At 32.0% G+C, this 21,782-nt stretch overlaps 1 protein-coding gene across 1 annotated transcript; it reads right to left on the bottom strand.

The window, feature by feature from the left end:
• Window positions 1-818: 818 nt before the first annotated feature.
• LOC111712868 (uncharacterized) lies at window positions 819-17,510 on the bottom strand. Its single transcript, XM_023487612.1, has 6 exons — window positions 16,750-17,510; window positions 14,565-14,720; window positions 7,060-7,156; window positions 4,981-5,104; window positions 3,845-4,629; window positions 819-1,625 (listed from the first exon to the last, which is right to left on the bottom strand). Exons 1-6 carry the CDS (start codon window positions 17,270-17,272, stop codon window positions 1,406-1,408), a joined length of 1,905 nt encoding a protein of 634 aa, XP_023343380.1. The 5' UTR covers window positions 17,273-17,510; the 3' UTR covers window positions 819-1,405.
• Window positions 17,511-21,782: the final 4,272 nt, after the last annotated feature.

Here is a 21,782-nt window from a genome sequence, read left to right as displayed (position 1 = left end):
ATCTAGAATATCTAGAATAACGCTGACGCGAGAATAAAATAAATTTTCTAGTATTGAAGGAAAGCTTGACGTTTCCGAGAGGTAAAGATGGATAGATAGGATAGATAGATAGATAAATAGGATATATATATAGATATGTAGAATAAATAGATAGATATGCAGGATAGATAGATAGTAAGATATATAGACGGGGTAGAGAGGATAGATATATATATAGAAAGATAAACAGAAAAGTTAGAAAGACAGATTGGATAGACAGGCTAGAAAGATAGCCAGGATAGATATATAGGATAGATAGAAAGACAGGATGGATAAATGGATAGGATAGATAGATAGATAGTTAGGAGAGATAGATGGATAGACAGATAGATAGAATTGATGAATAGATAGGTTGACAGATAGATAAATAGATAGATAGATATGTAAAAAGAATAAAAAATAAACAGATAGAAAATAGAATATACACATAGATATAATTGATTGTTAGATATATAGATTGAAAGATAGGATAGGATAGATAAACAGGTTTATAGAGAGAGAAAAATAGATAGAAATGAAAGGGGATAGATGAATAGATGAATAGATGGATAGATGGATAAATCTTTTTCCATTAAAATTAAGTTGAGACTTTCGAGGAATACTAACAACACAGTTAAAAGTGACTTAAAAGTCACTTTAAAGTGACTTAAAAATAACTTTAGAGTATCTAACTGAATCTTGTTTTGCAGACTTCATAATATTTATTTAAATGATAAACATGATAAAAGTTAATTTACTTTAATAATAACGTAATGCAATAAAAATATTAGTATAAAAGACATTTTAAGATTTTACAATTGAAGTTTACAATTTATATTATTATATACATCTGAAATCCATATTCATTACATTTAAGAAATGTCATTTTTTAGTTGCACATTGCTAGTTAGTATAGCAAAATATTTCGAAGAATCGATGCATAATTTAAAACATTTAGAAATTTCTGACGTTTTTCGGCAATTCCCAGTACTCACACACATTACATAAGCACTTTTAGATAAACCAAAAACTGGCAAAGACGGGAAATGTTGGTAAAATTAATATATTTTTTTGTACTTTTGAATCGGCAATAAAGTCAAGTGAAAGAGAAAAGTTTAAGGTTTTTTTTCTATTTGTATTTCTAAATTTAGATATCATAATTTTACTTTAGATTTGGAATAATTCCATGTACTGTTACGCGGTCGAGTAATATAAAGTACAACACAAAACAGTAGAGTACATAAGCTATAAGTGTGTACATATATTGCTACTGTACAATATCACAAAGTTTTCATATTACAATTACATGTATAAATTTTAAGAATCAAGTTTCTGTCTTTTTTCCCCCTCGAAGTTATCAAACAAAAGTTTTAATCCGCCCCTCGAACTATTCTTCCTCCTCCTCCACCTCCTGCTCCTCCTCTTCCTCCTCCTCGTAACTGCTCTCCGCCTCCCCTCCCTCGTCCTGCATTGACCAGAGCTCGTGATACCTTGCGAAGTTGGTGACGGGAAGCCCCAACTCAAAGTCCTTGGACTCGACGTATGCGGCCATATCCTTCATCATCTCCAGGAGGAAACTTATTCTTTCTCCACCAAGCTTTACAAACCTAAGGAACAAGGTGGTTAAAGGGACAGTGGACGTAATTTCATGTGATTCTCGATATATAGAGTGGCATGTCCGATTTACGATATGGTATCCTTTAATACTGACATTAAGTAGAATACAAGCAGGATACAAGCAGAATACAAGTAGAATACAAGTAGATTACAAGCAGAATACAAGCAGAAAACTAGTATAATACAAGCAGAATACTAGCAGAATACAAGCAGAATACAAGCAGAATACAAGCAGAATACAAGCAGAATACAAGCAGAATACAAGTAGAATACACGCAGAATACAAGTAGAATACAAGCAGAACACAAGCAGAATACAAGCAGAATACAAGCAGAAAACAATCAGGATACAAGCAGAATACAAGTAGAATACAAGCAGAATACAAGCAGAATACAAGTAGAATACAAGAAGAATACAAGCAGAATACAAGCCGAATACAAGTAGAATACAAGCAGAATACAAGCAGAATACAAACAGAATACCAGTAGAGTACAAGCCGAATACAAGCAAAATACAAGCAGAATACAATTAGAATACAAGTAGAATACAAGTAGAATACAAGCATAGAATACAATCAGAATACAAGCAGAATGCAAGCAGAATATAAGTAGAATACTAGTAGAATACAAGCCGAATACAAGCAGAATACAAGCAGAATACAAGCAGGATACAAGCAGAATACAAGTAGAATACTAGCAGAATACAAGCAGAATACAAGCCGAATACAAGTAGAATACAAGCAGAATACAAGCAGAATACAAGCATAATACAAGCAGAATACAAGCCGAATACAATCAGAATGCAAGCAGAATACAAGCAGAGTACAATCAGAATACGAGTAGAATACAAATAGAATATAAGTAGAATACAAGTAGAATACAAGCAGAATACAGGTAGAATATCAGCAGAATAAAAGTAGAATACAAGGCGAATACAAGCAGAATACAAGCAGAATACAAGCAGAATAAAAGCAGAGTACAAGCAGAATACGAGTAGAATACAAGTAGAATACAAGTAGAATACAAATAGAATACAAGTAGAATACAATTAGAATACAAGTAGAATACAAGCAAAATACAAGAAGAATACAAGCAGAATACAAGTAGAATACAAGCCGAATACAAGCAGAATACAAGCAGAATACAAGCAGAATACAAGTAGAATACAAGTAGAATACAAGCAGAATACAAGTAGAATACAAGCAGAATACAGGCAGAATAAAAGCAGAATACAAGCAGAATACAAGTAGAATACTAGCAGAATACAAGCAGAATACAAGCCGAATACAAGCAGAATACAAGCAGAATACAAGCAGAATGCAAGCAGAATGCAAGCAGAATACAAGCTGAGTACAAGCAGAATACGAGTAGAATACAAGTAGAATACAAGTAGAATACAAGTAGAATACAAGTAGAATACAAGCAGAAAACACGTAGAATACAAGCAGAATACAAGTAGAATACAATTCGAATACAAGCCGAATACAAGCCGAATACAAGTAGAATACAAGTAGAATACAAGCAGAATACAAGCAGAATACAAGCAGAATACCAGCAGAATACCAGCAGAATACAAGCAGGAAAATATTTACTACTCTCTTTTTTTTAGTTTTGGTTATTTAATTTACATATATTTTATTTTCTAAACGTATACATATAAACTATAAACGTAATATCAAGTAATAAAAGTCAGACCACAGTTGAGGCATAAACAAAAAACTAAGTTTTGCTTATGAAATTTCATGTTTTGTTTCTAATTTTTGACTGACATAATTTGTGTATTATTGGCTTCAGATAGGCCCAATATCTTGTGCCCTGTGTTTTTTAAACAACACAGCAAAAAAACAAAATAATGTGAGAGAAAGCCGAGTTCTTGTTTCGGCCGGATTCTCTATTTTTAATTTCAATTTCAAATTTTCAAGGTTAAAAGTACAAGATCCTCTAAATGGCCAACAATGCCGCAAATAAAACACTCCTAATTGTGACAAAATACAGCCGCGCTGCAAACAATATAATAAAATGGAGTCGGACAGGAATTTCAAGAAAATGCGTGCATTTTGGGTAAATACAATATAAATTAGAGATGCATATTTAAACTTTTGCGTAACATTATTTTTAGAGTAAAGACGCAAAAAGAGCAAAGTATAGATTTTTATGAAACCAAGGGAAAAAACTTTTTGCCATGCAAAAAAAGAATTGTGCGTCCTTACCTATTGTTAAACTCTGCGTCCTCTGCTTTAGTTGTTGGACCGTCAACCACTACTGTGCTTGTCCTTCCTGACTCTTTGATCAAATCATTCAACTCCTTCACGTCGGTATTCGCCATAGCGACGAGGACCCCGACTAGAAACCCGTATAGGATGTGGGTCTGAAACTCCTTGACGAAATTGGTCCAACTGAGATGGAACATATCGGTATCTATTCCCAAGTTGCTCAGAGTTATCCCCAGTGTCTCCGCGAAGGTCTCCACCATCTTTATCATGTAGAACCGCCGGAGCATCGAGTTCCCGCTCGTGAAAAACAGAACGGCGAGGTCGTTGGTGATCCGGGTGTACGTTACATACTTGGCGTTCACCAGGGCAGCACGGAGAGGTTTAGCGTTGGGGTTTCGGGGCCCATCCTTTTTCTTCAGCTGTAAGGGTGGGACCACCTCATCGTCTTGAGATTTTTTTACATGCTGGAAAAACTTGTTTTGGACTTTTATCTTAATCGGAGGTTTGTCACTTCGGCCGTTTGTGTCTATTTTCGGGCATTTGGACTTCATATGAGAATCTTTGATTATATTATTATTTAAGGAATCATGTTTTTGAACGGACTTTTGGGTTTCGTAGTTTTTCCTGGATGAAGCCCGGTCACTGTGTGACCGTTGAACCTTGGTTGGTTTGGTGGCCTTGTTCTCCTTGTCCTCGTCCTCGTCATAAAAGAAGAGAAAGCTCCTGGCCTCCAGGATACCAACAGCTATAGAGTCCAGAGGGTGTTCTGGAGAACTATCATCCTACACAAAACAAATATAAAAATAATTTTGAAAAGAAACAGATTACTCTCATCAAAATCTAACTTTCTAATACCACACTGTATATTTTTAGTCAAAGTTCGAAATATAACAGGTTTACACCATCAGGGATGGAAAAAACTTAGAATTTGAGGCAGGTGTTAGATTTCTTGATAGAAATCTACGAAAATATTAAACCACTTTATTTTGAAACGTGGCACAAGACTCTTTATATCACAGAAATTGATTTTTGTGTTTCCCTTTAAACAAATCAAAGATTGCAAAACCTTGTTAACTCTCCCTTTAAGAAAAAAGCTTAATTTGCGACCTGATCCTGTAAAAATATGTTCTTACCTCTTTTTCGTTGAGACCTAAAATGTCATCAGCTGATATTCTAATGTACTGGAATATGTCGAGTAAGTATTCCTCCTTCGGGAAACACATCAGGAATTCTTGGTACATGGTCAGGAATGTTTGCCTGTACATAAATGTTGTTAGTCTGTACATAAATATTGTTTGCCTGTACATACATATTAATAGCCTCTACAGAAATATTGTTAGTTTGTACATAAATATTTTCAGCCTGTACATAAATATTGTTAGCCTGTGCATAAATATTATTAGCCTGTACATGAATATTGTTAACCTGTACGTACTTATTTTTAGCCTGTACATAAATATTGTTAGCCTGTACATAATATTATTAGCCTGTACATAAATATGATTAGCCTGTACATAAATATGATTAGCTTGAACATAAATATTGTTAGCCTGTACATGAATATTTTTAGCCTCTACATAAATATTAGCTTGTAAGTGTATATGCATATTATTAACCTGTACATACATTTTTTTAGCCTTTACATAAATATTATTAGCCTGTACATACATATTGTTAGCCTTTACAGAAATATTACTAGCCTGTACATACATATTATCAGCCTGTCCATAAATATCATTAGCTTAGTACATAATATTGTCAGCCTGTACATAAATAGTATTAGCCTGTACACAAAATATTGTTACATACATATTATTAGCTAGTAAATAAATATGATCTGCCTGTCCAATAAATAGTATTAGCCTGTACATAAACATTTTTTAGCCTGTACATAGATGTTATTAGCCTCTTCATAAATATTCTTCGCCTGTACATAAGTAGTATTAGTCTTTACATAAATAATATTGGCTTGTACATAAATAATATTGGCTTGTACATAAATATTATTAGCCTGTACAATGTGCATAGATATTAATAGCCTGTGAATAAATATGATTAGCCAGTATATAAATATTATTAGCCTGTAAATAGATATTATTAACTTGTACATAAATATGATTATGTTGCACTATACATAGTACATAAATGTTATTAGCCTGTATATAAATGTTATTAGCCTGTACATAAATATTATTAGCAAGTACATAAATATTATTAGCCTGTACATACATATTATTAGCCTGTAAATAAATATTATTAGCCTGTACATAAATATTATTAGCCTGTAAATAAATATTATTAGCCTGTACATAAATATTATTAGCCTGTACATAGATATTGTTAACTTGTACATAAATATGATTATCTTGCACTATACATAGTGTTATTAAATTAAATTCTCAATATCCTACAAAAACTTATTTTTACAATTTTAATTTGTTGTTTTTATATTTGATGTCCCGAAAAATGTCCAAAGTCACGTAGGTTGCAAAGCTTAAATGAATTTTCATGTTCTCATTCTCATTTGAAGTTTTATTGAAGGGGCGGAGACAGAACGAAGGGGGGGGCGGACTCGTTAAACACCTTGAGTTTAAAAGCAAAGGATAAAATATTCCCCCGAGCCCCCCCCCCCTCCCAATATATGCCCTTGTTTTATTGTGCTTTTTTCAAGGTTAATTGTTTTTGTTGATCCTGGCTGAGAGCTTGAAATAAAATTCCAAAAATGTCAAAAGTTTAAGGATCTTGCAATTCCATCTAAGTGACAGAAGAATTGATAAGAAAAATGCCTTCGAGATACTAGAAAAAAAAACTAGAAGCGTAATGGACAAAAAATGCAATATCCGAGTTTTTATTGCTTTTTTAAAAACCTAATTGCGTTGTTAATAACCTGCAAGATCTATTGCGTCGTTTTCTGAACTTGCCACTTTCCATAAAATTAATTTTTAAACAAGTTTCTACAAAAAGTTTTATTTGATTTTTGCAGGATTCTTTTTTATTTTATATTCATTTTTTTCGTTTCAGGCTTAGACAGAGACACTGAACACAATACGAACTCTAATTCTGTAATTATTGTTTCAAGAGTCATAAATATAAAATATGTGGTTCACTGCTAACTAGACAACAGAAGAAGGTTAAATGTATGCGATAAGACCTTTATGACTTGGTGACCACGTAGCTTCTCTAGATAGGTTTAATATATATAAGATAGTTACCTGTTGGATATGAGATGGTTCATGGTTAATCTTTTCTCAGAGAGGAATGGAAACCTGGCAAAGAGTCCATCCCGTCCCACTAGAATCTTGTTTTCTCCTAGATAATAATAATATTATTATTATTATTATTATTATTATTATCATTATTATGATTACACAATACTATAATTATCAATATCATATCACTATTATCTAAACAAATTTTTTTGCATCTTTATCTTTATGTTTAAATAAATCAACATAATAATAATTCTGTTAATTATTATGTTATTTTTAAATGTCGACTAAGCAAGTAGTTTTCCTGAAAATTGTCATTATTTATATAAAAACTTTGTATTATTGATATCCAGGGTTTAGCCACAAAGTATGAGATTAATGTAAATATTCTCAAATTATACGCAGTACATTATATTAATACGGTATGATCCCTCTATATAATATTCTCAAATTATACGCAGTACATTATATTAATACGGTATGAGCCCTCTATATAATATTCTCAAATTATACGCAGTACATTATATTAATACGGTATGACCCCTCTATATAATATTCTCAAATTATACGCAGTACATTATATTAATACGGTATGATCCCTCTATATAATATTCTCAAATTATACGCAGTACATTATATTAATACGGTATGATCCCTCTATATAATATTCTCAAATTATACGCAGTACATTATATTAATACGGTATGAGCCCTCTATATAATATTCTCAAATTATACGATACGGTATGATCCCTCTATATAATATTCTCAAATTATACGCAGTACATTATATTAATACGGTATGAGCCCTCTATATAATATTCTCTACTCTGTTGCTAATTGTACATCTTACTATTTTATATCCAAAAACTGTGAAATAAAACTTGTCTTTGTTATTCCATATTTTACTAATGAAATGTCTTAATTTCGCAATTGTTACAACTGATATATCTTTAAAAGTGTTAAAAGTTCAAAAATTAGAATTCCCGTGGTTTTGGTTCCCGCTCTACTATTGAATATCAGGCTATTTTTAGATATCGACATTTTCAATTGATTTAAAGATAACATTATTTTTTCTGTCTCCGCATATTTCGAAATTTTCTATACTTTTTATAGTAGTTTCCGTTCTAGAAATCAACAAAACTTTTAATTGAAGGGACAGACCGGCTATGTAAGGTAGTTGAACTGAGTATGCAGTGTTGTTTAGGATTCATTTGAGACATATAAAACTTTTTAAAGATCTGTAAATCCTAAGATTGAGCGCAAAGTCGACGTTCAAAATCGTACTTTTGGGTGGATACGTTTTTAGAATTGTTTTTTTTTTAATTATTAAATAAAGAATAAATCTTATCATCGAAAATAAGTAATCTTATGCAATTATTTGTTTCAATAATCTCTGATTATTCACAAAGATTTTCTACAGATTTTCTGAAATTTTTATTGAAGAATTTTTAAAAAATCTGCGGAAAAAATTCATTGAAAATAATAAATTCGATTTAATGATGAAAACGAAATGATTTATTCTAGCATTGATTTTAAACATGGACTATGTACTCAAACTCAGTAATTATACATCGTTGAAACGTTTTATATATCTCAAATGAATCCTAAAGAATTTGCCCACAACACTGCATACTCAGTTTAACTACCTTACATAGCCGGTCTGTCCCTTTAAAGGGGCAGTAAGCGTAGTCTCAAGTACCCCTCCATGCAGAGGTGACAATGCCCGATTTACAACGGTATCCTTTAAAGCTGTGTCTAATCAATTGTATGAATTAGATCTCCGTGTTTTTGTTTATTTAATTTTATTGGCAAAAGTGAAATGCGCATATTTTGCTTACAAGAAGCAGTTGAGAAATTATCAGAATTAAACACTTTTCGAGTCAAGAACATTCACATTTTGTGGTACTATTACGCTTACAATCCCTTTAAATTTGGTTTCTTTTAAACATTTCAGATAAACAATGTATTGAAAACAAACCTTTTAATCAGCTTGTGACAGTGCAAGGGTTTTTATATCAAAAGTTAAACTTTTTCTAACTTAAATTTTAAACAATTTCTAACTGAAATTATCAAAAAATCATTTTTAAAAATCTACGATTTTTGTTAATAAGCAATATCCTCCTTGCAGAACACTAATAATTTAATTTTTTTTTATTTTAAAATATTAAAGTTCAGTTTCTGCTTATTGATAAATTCTGATAATTTTGAAAGGAATATTGAAATATCATGTAATATTTTCTAATTGATGAAACGTCTAGCTTACTACAGGTAAAATTGGGTAAAATTCAGAGAAATCTGGGAAATTCGTGTCTAAGCGGATTTTTACTGAAAGCTGTACTTTAAAACAGAAAGTCCGAATAAATATAAAAGTTATCAATGATAAGAATGTTTTTTACTTATCATTTAGATACATTAATTTATATTGTAAAAAATAAATCAGCAAATCGCATAGAACTCTGCTACTTTCTTCAAAAAGCTTACAATATTTATATGATTTGGAAAATTTTGAGCTCTCTAAAATTGAAGACGGGTTTTTAAAGCAAATAAACTGACTTTGAATGCGTCTAAAACCAAGTATATTCATTTTCATTTCGAAAAGAAAAAAGAAGATTTAAATCTCAACTCTCTTAAACTTCTTATAGATAATAAAGATATAGAAAGAGTAGGAACTGGATGCAAAAATGAATCTTTTAAGTTTGTAGGTGTTCATTTAGACGAAAATCTTCAAGAACCATCATCTTAAGTCGGTTAAAAACAAAGCATCCAGTGCAGTTTTTGCTTTGTCAAGTGTAAAAAATATTCTTCCTAGTAATATTAAACTAACCATTTACAACTCTTTATTTCGATCATATATAGAATATGGAATTTCAGCCTGGGGAAGAAAGAAATGAAACAAATTCACATTTAACAGAAACGCAGAATAAGATTATTTAATAACTCAAATGCTATGTCTCATAGTGATCCTCTTTTCCTTAAGTTTAAGATTTTAAAGATTAATGATCTGGTAGACTTTAACCAAGCTATATTCATGTATAAATATTCAAATAAACTTCGTCCTCTCTCTCTTGAAAACATTTTTGAAATGGAAGAGGTGAGGAAGGCCAGCCACAACAATTTCTCGTCCAAGCCACATTCTCCTCATTTTCTCGTCCGAGCCACCTCGGAATCCTCGTCCTTCGATTATTTTGTGTTAAAAAGTTTGCAATTCTTGAAGATAAAACTATTTTTTAAAAATCTGGCCACGTTAGGGCATAAAATATGGATAGACTAAGTATTGCAATGATTATATCATGTTGGAATCTTCAAACCCATGAGAATGATGTCAAACTTTATTGAGGTAAAACTTAAATCTCTTCTGCCTCCATAATGGCTAACCTTTGTGATATAAAATAAATAGCAAAATATTCGGCATACCTCTGCCTATAATTTTCCAAATGGAACCACCCGGAAAAATTCTATGGTTTTAACTATTGTTAACAAAAAAGATTGAAGTTCTATAAACTTATTTGCGGCATTCTACACCAGGAATATCTTAAAATGGGCGTAAAAAAGGTGAACATTTTTAAAGACATTAAACGTGAAATCTTTAATTCAATTGAAACTTTATTTTTCGATTTACAAAAATTTGATATTTCATTTATGCCCTAACGTGGCTTGATTCTTAAGAAATAGTTTTATCTGGAAGGATTTGAAAGGACGAGGATTTCGAGGTGGCTCGGACGTGAAAATGAGGAGAATGTGGCTCGGACGAGAAATTGTTGTGGTTGGCCTTCCTCCTCTCCTTGGAAACTTTGAAAGATCTTTTCATTGCCAACTTGACATTATCAAATTGAGCTTTCTACAGTATTTACCGTTAAACTCTCTTCTTAAGATGTGGAATAACCTGCCTCTTGACTTAAAAAGAAGCAACTCTCTAATTATATATAAAAATGTTAAACTCTCTTTTTGAAAATTATATTAAAATGTGTTATAAACTGAATTGTTATTAATTTTAAAACTGATTAAATTTGTTTTAATATATGTTGATATTTGTTTTGTACATGTCAAAAAATTATTTTTAAATCTGGTTATTCTAACAAGTGTATAAACTATTTTGCATAGAATAAAATCGCACCCTGATCTCTAATAGTTCTCCTCTGAAATCTGTTTAAATGAAATGTTTTGTTATCATTATTGAAAACATAATCCAAATAGCCAAGAGCTAATTCCACCTAATTGCTTTGTACTTGTACTGTTGAAATAATTATTAAGTAAATTGTAAACTCGTTCTGTATAGATAGATACATGTATTTTTGAGCAATAAACGTTATCTATCTGTCTATCTGTCTATCTATCTATCTATCTATCTATCTATCTATCTATCTATCTATCTATCTATCTATCTATCTATCTATCTATCTATCTATCTATCTATCTATTGATCTATCTATCTATCTATCTATCTATCTATCTATCTATCTATCTATCTATCTAACTGTTGAATAGCAAGACAACTGTCAAACTTAAGTTATAATTTCGAATAGTCCAATGAACATGTAACACGTACAGCAACAGTGCAGTGTACACAGACCAATTTTACCTTATAAGTTGATTTCAACGCAAATGTAAAATTATTTGCTATAAAAACAACATGAAAATACAATATACAAGTTTCGAGATGTCGTCTTCCTTGTCCATTGTGAATTGTCTATTCTTTAAGTCTTACAAACGTGGGAGATATTCATTAATTAACAATAGAGCAGATAAAAAACTTCTGATATAATAGTAAAAAAAATAGATTACTTGCTAAAAATTAAAGGTACCAATCTCTTTATCTTTGCAGCATGATGGTTTAAACCTTTGGAATTTCAAACTTTGTCAGAAATCATTAGGTTAACGACATGGTGCAAAGATATGTATGAGTAGGAGAGAAATTAGATCTACTACTTTTAATCGACTGGATATTTAATCCATTGAATACAGGGTTACCCACAAGGATGAGACTTCATAGACAGTTCTACGGAATTTGTTCAGTCCATTTCCTTGCATTCAGATTTCTTTAAGGCCAAAACTGGTTTATTTCTGTGCTTAATCATTTAGTAAACCATCAAAATACTCAAATGAGTGCAGAAACCATAAGAAAGCTTCAAATCGTCATATTTTTAGATTTTTGGATCTTTACAGTCTCATCCTTTGTGGGTAACCCTGTTTATAAACAAATTGAATTTGGTGCGGAATTCTTTAAATATCCATTAAAATATTTTTTTTCCGTTTGTATGTAATGCTGTGTGCAGGGTTCCAGTAAAATGAAAATTAAGAGACATTTTAAAGTACAGTTAATAAAAATTTACAAAATTTGGTCTGTGTTTATATCTTGAAAACCTTCATACTAATAAACCTTTAGCTAGATAATTTTGTTTTTTATCTTATATAAATATAGACAAAAATCTAAATATCTCCATTAGGTGTCATTAAGGTTTCTGAGAAATCAGAATATGAACAATTTAGGGCTCTCCTGTCCTATATTTTTCCAGCTAATTTTTTTAACAATTAAAAACATTTTGTGTATATCAACATCAAAAGTAACGACAGTGATAACATAAAATTAAAAGTGAAAATTATTTTTAAAGAATTTCTTAAGTAAAGTTTTTTCCATGGTAATCATTACCTTTTGATATTGATCTTTGATATTTTTTTTATTTACTTTCGACAACTCCGGCCTTATGAAATGTTTTGTCCTATTTACCTTTTAAATTCTAAAGTCCTCTATACTATTTTGTCCTAGTTACCTTTTAAATTCTAAAGTCCTCTATACTATTTTGTCCTAGTTACCTTTTGAATTCTATAGTTCTCTATACTATTTTGTCCTATTTACCTTTTAAATTCATACTATTTTGTCCTAGTTACCTTTTGAATTCTATAGTTCTCTATACTATTTTGTCCTATTTACCTTTTAAATTCTAAAGTCCTCTATACTATTTACCTTTTGAATTCTATAGTCCTCTATACTATTTTTTCCTTCTTACTTTTGAGCTAAACGTCCGTAAAAGATATTTGGTTCTTTTATCTCAGATAAGATATATGGAAAAAAAAGCTTCGTTTTGTCTTATGTTTTCTCTTAGGATGAAAATGTTATACAGTTTAATAAAAATCAAACTTTTACAAAATACAGTTTTGAAATGCTGGTACCTTCATAAATTTTTGTGGTGCCCATTGAAAGTCCTAAATCGTGAAGATTAAAAAAAACTAATTAATTTGTTGTCCATGTCTATTTTACTACCTATAAGATTATTTGTCCTGCATACGTACCTTCGAACATAATAATTTGTCCTACATACCTTCGACTTCAGCGTCCTCTATTATATTTTGTCCTTCATACATTCGACTTCAACGTCCTCTAGTATATTTTGTCCTTCATACATTCGACTTCAACGTCCTCTAGTATATTTTGTCCTTCATATATTCCACTTCAACGTCCTCTAGTATATTTTGTCCTATATACCTTCGACTTCAGCGTCCTCTATCATATTTTGTCCTTCATACATTCGACTTCAACGTCCTCTAGCACATTTTGTCCTACATACCTCCGACTTCAACGTCCTCTAGCATATTTTGTTCTACATACCTTCGACTTCAACGTCCTCTAGTATATTTTGTCCTTCATTCCTTCGACTTCAACGTCCTCTAGTATATTTTGTCCTACATACCTCCGACTTCAACGTCCTCAGCCATATTTTGAACTACTGAACTTTGACTATAACGTCCTGTAATATATTTTGTCCTACATACCTTCGACTTCAACGTCCTCTAGTACATTTTGTCCTACATACCTTCGACTTCAACGTCCTCTAGCATATTTTGTCCTTCATACTTTAGACTTCAACATCCTCTAGTATATTTTGTCCTACATACTTCCGACTTCAACGTCCTCTAGCATATTTTGTCCTACATACCTTCGACTTCAACGTCCTCTAGTATATTTTGTCCTTCATTCCTTCGACTCCAACGTCCTATAGTATATTTTGTCCTACATACCTCCGACTTCAACGTCCTCAGCCATATTTTGTACTACTGAACTTTGACTATAACGTCCTGTAATATATTTTGTCCTACATACCTTCAACTTCAACGTCCTCTAGTATATTTTGTCCTACATACCTTAGACTTCAACGTCCTCTAGTATATTTTGTCCTACATACCTTCGACTTCAACGTCCTCTAGTATATTTTGTCCTTCATTCCCTCGACTTCAACGTCCTATAGTATATTTTGTCCTACATACCTCCGAATTCAACGTCCTCAGCCATATTTTGTACTACTGAACTTTGACTATAACGTCCTGTAATATATTTTGTCCTACAAACCTTCGACTTCAACGTCCTCTAGTATATTTTGTCCTACATACCTTAGACTTCAACGTCCTCTAGTATATTTTGTCCTACATACCTTAGACTTCAACGTCCTCTAGTATATTTTGTCCTACATACCTTAGACGTCAACGTCCTTTAGTATATTTTGTCCTACATACCTTCGACTTCAACGTCCTCGAATGATTTGCTGGCCTGTGCCTGATTGCTCTGCTGGGCAAAGGTATGCCAAAGCATCTGTTTGTGACATAAACCAACTGCATGGAATTTAGCAATCGTCTTCACAGCGCACTTGAAATGGGCGAGGTTTAAGCATCCTACCTCCACCAAAGTATCCAGTTTATTTTTTTTAGATTTAAATAGTCCGGAAGGCAATTGCCAAGTGCCCCCCCCCCCCATAGATAAAGAGTTGGATATCCGATTTAAAATTGTAACCCATAAACATAAACATAAACATAAACATACACATATACATAAACATAAACATACAAATATACATAAACATAAGCATAAACATAAACATAAACATCGTCATAATTTCCAGTGACCCACCATTTAAAAAAGGGTATTCTATACTAAAGGTATATCCTTTAAACCTTTATCTGATCAATAATGTAAAAGATATCTTCGTTTTTCTACCTTAAAGAGTAATGAATTCAGACAATTAACCCCGTTGTTTCTGTCAGTAGAAATCCGCAATTCACCTTTTTGGAGATGTTCCAATTAAAAATAATTATATTTAAAAAAAGAAACATGAATATTATTATTCTTGGTCTGCAGTTGACGGGTTTAAGGGCACCATATATTTGAAAATCAGTCGAAATTGAGGATCACTTAAAAGTACGTTTACAGTTCCTTTAAACTGTTTTTAACTGGAGCTTCTCTGTAAAAGTAATTCAGGGAAATTATGATATTTTTCAAGAAAAACAACATCAATTTCCATATTCTTATTCAGAAAAGGGATTAAAGGACCCTTGTGAATATGGAGTGGAATTAAATTAAATGCAGGATCACTGAAAATAATAATCCTTTTAGAGATTCAAAATACATCATTTTATAAACATAAAATAAATGTTTTTTTAAGTCTCTTTTAAAATCAAATAGTAAATTCAAATCTCGTGCAAAGTCCCCTTAGCAATTCTAAAAACTAAAATGAGTTTATTTAAACAAATTGAAAATGAAAACTAGGATTACATTGTTTTGAGTTTGTTTTGTTAAAAATTCATTTTAACATTTAAACTCTGAGAGGAGGGTATAATAGCTTTTAGGCCTTTCTGCTCCACACATTGTAAATACAAGAATGAGTTTAAATCAACGCAAAAAACAACAAAAATAAGATTAAAGTTTTTCTTAAAGTGACTGAAGACGGAATTTCAACTGTGCTTTTAATTTAAAGTGTGACATGTTCGATTTATAAAGGTACCCTTTGAATATTTATCTGAGTAAGAATGAGGAAGATATCGTAGCAATTATATCTTAAAAACTGTTAATTTTGACAATATTCTTTGTTTTCTCTACTGCATTTACTTTTACGTAGAAACCTCAATTAACAACAATTAATTGTTTCGAGAATATGAAAGAAAGAATAAACATTAAACAAATTCAAGTTTTTACTTGTCACTTTAAAATGCCATTTTATAAACGTAAAGCGCAATTAAAAAAGTCTGTAAAAAACATGACGTCCAAATAAATGTATTAGGTTACCACCCACAATAAATTCTTTAATGGAAAAAAATAACTTTTATGTTTTATTTGAATTTCTACAATAAAAGAACAGTTTTAAAAAATGATTCAGTTTGCCTATGATTCATTGGGAAATCTTTTTTCTTCTGTATATATATCAAATATATATATATATATATATCTAATAACAACTTTTTGAGTTAAAAAAGGAATCCTTACTTTTGTAAAAGCATGCAATAAATTTTTCAAAAATTTTCTTGACTTGAGATCAAGAAAAATCGTAACAATGTTTTATAAATTCTTAAATTTTGGGGTTTAATTTCTGAAAGAAACTAAACACTCGCAACAATATCGAAAATTCGGATTCCTATATCTTTGCAGCCTACTGCCGTAAACCTTTTATATTTCAAACCATAAATTAAATTAAATCGAAAAGTTTATGTTCGAAATATCAAAGATTTACACTATAAGGTTAATAACATTTAGGAATTAATATCAGAATTTGTGGTAAGTGTAGAATTTCTTTAAAAATATTGATAAACTATTTGAAATCCTCCCCTCCCCCTCCCCCCTGTTAGTTTGGAATGGTAAAACTAAGTTTAACGCATTCCGCCGATTCAAAAGTTCTCATCTCTGGATTAATCTGTATAAACTGTATATTCCCTGATGTAAAAGTAAAGTACTGTTTCTCCTCTAGATTATCTAAAACCAGAACATTCCTGGTCACATCAGCCGCATGGGTCGTCTCGTCGTAGATGTATTCTGGGACTAGAATTAGATCCTTATAGTTTACACGGGACCCGTCTGTGAAGGAGGTGGATTTCTGTTTAATGGAATTAATCAGGTCGGAGATGAGGCGTGAGAAAACCTGCTTTTCGTGCCGTAGCAGAATATTTGCGGTTTCGTTGATATCCGACCTGGTGACCTTGATGATCCATTTGAGTTCCTGGTCAACCCCTTTCTGGTCCTTGTAAACTAGATTGATCTTAAACACATCAGAGGAGGAATCGTAAGAGCAGGTATTTAGTCGCTTCTTAGGATTAACCTCCGCCCTCTCTAGTTTCTGCATCTCTTTCCGTCGATGCTTCAGGTAAAATTTGACGAGGTTTAAAATCCACTCTGAATCCTTTCCGCTCACCATCTCCATCGCCACCTTGAACCTCTTGCAGACGTAGACGTACACCATAGTTATACCTTGATCTCAACCGTCAAAGCCAATGGTATCACTAACAACCAAACGACCGGTCAACATTTCATGGTTGACCGTTTAGAAAAGGGACAACAAGCCTGCCGATAGCCTTGGCTGGAATATTCCTGTCTAACTGGCATATCCCCCACCCCCCTTGACTTAATCACTGTATAGTATTAAAGCACTAATATCTCTTCTCCTCTCTCTATCACAGGCGACACTGTAAGACGGAGTTGTGCACTGAAGTTGGCAGCTGGCCAGGACAGGCCGGTCACAACTCTCAGAGGGCGGGTCAACATACATTGTCTGCTCTACTGGTCGATGCATCCAGTAAATTAGATGGATAGAAATAGTACACGCACTATTACAGAGTAAATTTACTAAAAATTTATAAAATGGATGAATATTTTTTATGTCAGCTCTTGATAGCTTATTTTTCATAAAACTAAATTTTTTACTTTCTAAAATTTGTAGTCCTCCTCTCACCCCCTTGCAGGTCTATAAATATACACAACAGCTAAGAAACATAAACACTTTACAATTAATAGTTAAGTAATTTTAAAAAGATGGGGGGAGGGAAGACATATTTGGTCAGGTTTGGGGTGGGGGGGCTTACATATTTGGTCAGGTTTGGGAGAAAACATAGTTTTATTTAAAATGCAGATTAAAAAGCACAATTTACTAAGTGTTTTCATAAAACCGCACTACTAAATAGTTTCATTAAGCAAAAAAAGAGGGGACATTAGAACGTGGAGGGGGGTGGGGGGACATGACAACAGCATCAAGTTGTGTAAAAAAAATCCATTTTGTGGTCCAAATTTCCGTTAGGATCAAAAAATAAAAAATATTGAGAAACATGCAATTTGGGGGAAAAATCAATAATCATATGCGAATCTTTAAAAACTAATTTTGGCTGAATAGATAAATTGACGAATAAAAACAGATTAAAAACTCATTTTATAATTAAATGAAAAAAGTAAACAAAATGATGAATAGATAAAAAATGTCATATAAGCTTTCTTGTCATTCATTCATATTCATATATTTATTCAACTACAAAGCATGAGATATTACAAATAAGCAATCACAATTTACTACGCAGTTTGGAACTGCCTAACCAGGGTTGGTTGAACAGAAAGTCTAGTTTCGCGTAATTAAGGCGTAATTACGTTAAATTACATAATACGAAAATATTCCGTAATTATTAAGGTACATATTAATTCTCAGAAATGCATATACCCGTGCAACGTACACCGCTCGTGTAACTTTCGGTAATTCTTAATTTAAAAAAATAGATCAGATTAATTATACAGATTCTGAAGAACAAAATATTTTAGTATTTCTTTATTTAGTTTTACAAACAGAATTGATTTATTTTTATTATTTTCTATTACAATAATCTACGTAAACATGGCACATCTTCTGTTTTTTATCTTTCTCCTTTATAGTTATTTTGGGACAGGCATAAACACTAATTTTGCGTATCTGCGCGTAATTTCGCGTAATTAAAAAATCAATTTCGTTGGAAACCCTAAACAGATTAAATTTAACTTTCTTGTGGGGACTGACATGGCCGCAGGGAAGGTTTAATGCCAGAAAGAAAAAGACTGCGGACTGAAGAACTAATTTCATGTATAGAAGGGAATTTCCGATTCCCAACAGAAAATAATTAGGAACTTTATCTGATTCAGGATGAATTATTCATTATTAAAAACTTTATCTGATTCAGGATGAATTATTCATTATTAAAAACTTTATCTGATTCAGGANTATCTGAATCAAGATGAATTATTCATTAAAAGAAACTTTATCTGATTACTTTAAAAATGGAGGGTCACGTGAAATTACGTCTATATTCCCTTTAACCGAAGAAAAATGAATATACAGGAGGCAATCTTTAGAAAAAATGAATGAAAAACCTGTTTGCTTCCAACTAAATTAATTGACGGTGTAAAATTTAAAAAATCTTTTATTCTCTATCATGACTTTCCCTTTTTCAATTCTGAACTGAACTATGAAAAATTTTCGTTAACATGGGGCAAACAAAAACCTTGAATCTTCGGTTGGATTTCAAACAAACTAAGTCTTTGCCAGAATCCTAAATTTCTAATCTTAGCCACCTATCACACGATATTTAAAACTTAGATCGAATTAGTAGTAATAATATCTACGACATTGGATTTCGATGATATATAAGGATTAGAAAATCTGAGTTTAGGCAAATCCAAAAAAGTAAATCAATTGAAAACTAAGGCTGCAGTAGCATTAACTTTTAATAGAAGTAAAATGCATCATAAAATTGTCCAAACTTTGAACATTTTGAAATTTGCTATATATATATTAAATATGTATTAAATCTTCTGAACATCGTCATCTCTTCCCTACTGCAGTTCACCCACATGAACATCAACTACGCCACCAGGAGCAGTATCATGTTAATCATGTCAGGACAGAAAAATATAGAAAATCTGCTATTCCTCATATCCAGAGACTGCTGAACCGATAATCTTTTTGTTTCATAATTAACTGTAAATGATAATCACTTTTTGATTTTATCACAATAAATCGTTATTTATTTTAATATATATATTGTAAAAAAAATATTATATAAATGTTAAGAAAACTATAGATCGACTACCGTGCTTAAATAATCAAATTAGTCCCATTTTAAGTAGAAATAGACGATTATAAATGGAAGATCCTTCCAGGAAGACTGTTTGGGGGAGGTTCGGAAGCACTGCCGCAAATAGTTAAAATGAGGTTTGGAAGCTGTGTGGGGGAGGTTGCATTCCCTCCCTCGCCAACCAAACCTAACACTTAAAGTGATGTTATAAAAAGAATTTTTTCATTTACTCCCTTGGATAACATAGAATATATATGGGTATTTCCATCATATTAATCATAACAATGCGAGAGATCTAGAATTTCTGCCCAGAATTGGCGATTTTATTAAATTCCAGGAAATACTGGGCGTCCTTTGATTAGAGAAAATCATAAAAAGATAAAGCTTAGGGAAGATATCCACACTGTGACAACTGCTTCATGAACACTGAAGAGCAACACAAATTAAAGCCTGGCAGTAATGAAGAAAATTTACCATCTCTAATTATCTAATCTAATTCATTATATGATAATGATGCTACAGATCGACTGTAAATTCTTCTAGATCTGACAGAATAAATTAAAAATAGCACCATCAGGTTGCATAATGTAGGGATTAGAAAATTAGTGTTTTTGGAAATTAATCAGCCCCTTTTTGTATAAATAATAATGACATTTATTCAGAGTCTAAGACTAAATCTATGATTAAAGAGTATTATTGGTCACATTGGCCTCTTTATCTCCGGTTACTCAGCAACCAAGATTCACAATCATAACAGAGAAAAGAAACAATGCATGATATTTATTAATTTTTCTCTCTTATTCATAAAGGTAGTCAAGAGTAAAGAGAAGCAGGCTATAGATATAACGTTACAATATAAAGTTGTAAACTCAGTTTAACCAATTCTAGTATCTATCTGACCACTATGAAGATGGAAAAATGGTGTATTTACACCTTCTCGGTAGTGTACTGTTGTTTAGTACTGTCTGTACCGAAAAATCCCAACATGTATACACTTACTGTGGACACGTTCAGTGCCATCCTGTCCTTCACTGCCTGCACTATTTACCAAGCTTTTCTTGGAACTGCCAATCAGAAAACCTTACTCGGAGGGCTCGGTATTCAGTTCCTGTTCATGGAAGAGTTATCCATTGTCCATTTTTCTATTCTAAGAATAGTTACCAACTTGGCACATACAAGTTTAAACTCATTCTACTCGGGGCATCTGGAAATAGCCAACTATGTGCTAAATAACAGACCAATAGGATGCTGTGTATGTGCTTCACTGTTGACAATGTCTGGAGCTCGTCTTGTTCTTATTGCTAGTCCTGGTTTCTATCAAGGCATCAACCAGAAGCTATATCTACGACTTTCAGCAATGTTTATCACGTCTGTAGTTGTCTCAGATTTCTTAATCAATCATATAAGATGCCTCCTGATTCACTCTAACAATTATGAGACTCCTACTGTTTCCTTCATGAGAGAAGAAATCAACATATCTTTCCAAATGTCAAATCAGTCCTATTCTAGCACTACTTCTGGAACAGATTTCCCAAAGTATTCTTCTCATGACAAGTCTACAGGTTCAGAATGTGCGGAGATTAAAATAATTGGAGCAATGATATTCATATCAGCTTTGCTTGAGGGTATCAAAATTGTCATCTATTTTGTCAGATCATTTAAGAAAGCCAAAAAAACTGCACCAGCTCTGAAGACACCCAGAAAAAAAAGGTTACTAAGGAAAAATGTCAGTTCAAACCAGCAAAGAAGAACTAATCTTAAAAGATCTCTTTCATCTAAGGCAGCTATCCTGACTCAACCCATAAGTAACAAACCATTAGCTGTTAAGTCCTTAGAAGTAACGAGGACTGAAGACCCCCATGTTGTACAATCAGTTTCACTGGA

This window comes from Eurytemora carolleeae, unplaced genomic scaffold, assembly GCF_000591075.1.
Source record: "Eurytemora carolleeae unplaced genomic scaffold, Eaff_2.0 scaffold1339, whole genome shotgun sequence".
NCBI classification, from domain to species: Eukaryota; Metazoa; Arthropoda; class Copepoda; order Calanoida; family Temoridae; genus Eurytemora; species Eurytemora carolleeae.
The sequence above is the reverse complement of the archived record's forward strand: the minus strand, read 5'-3'. Positions and strand labels throughout refer to the sequence as shown.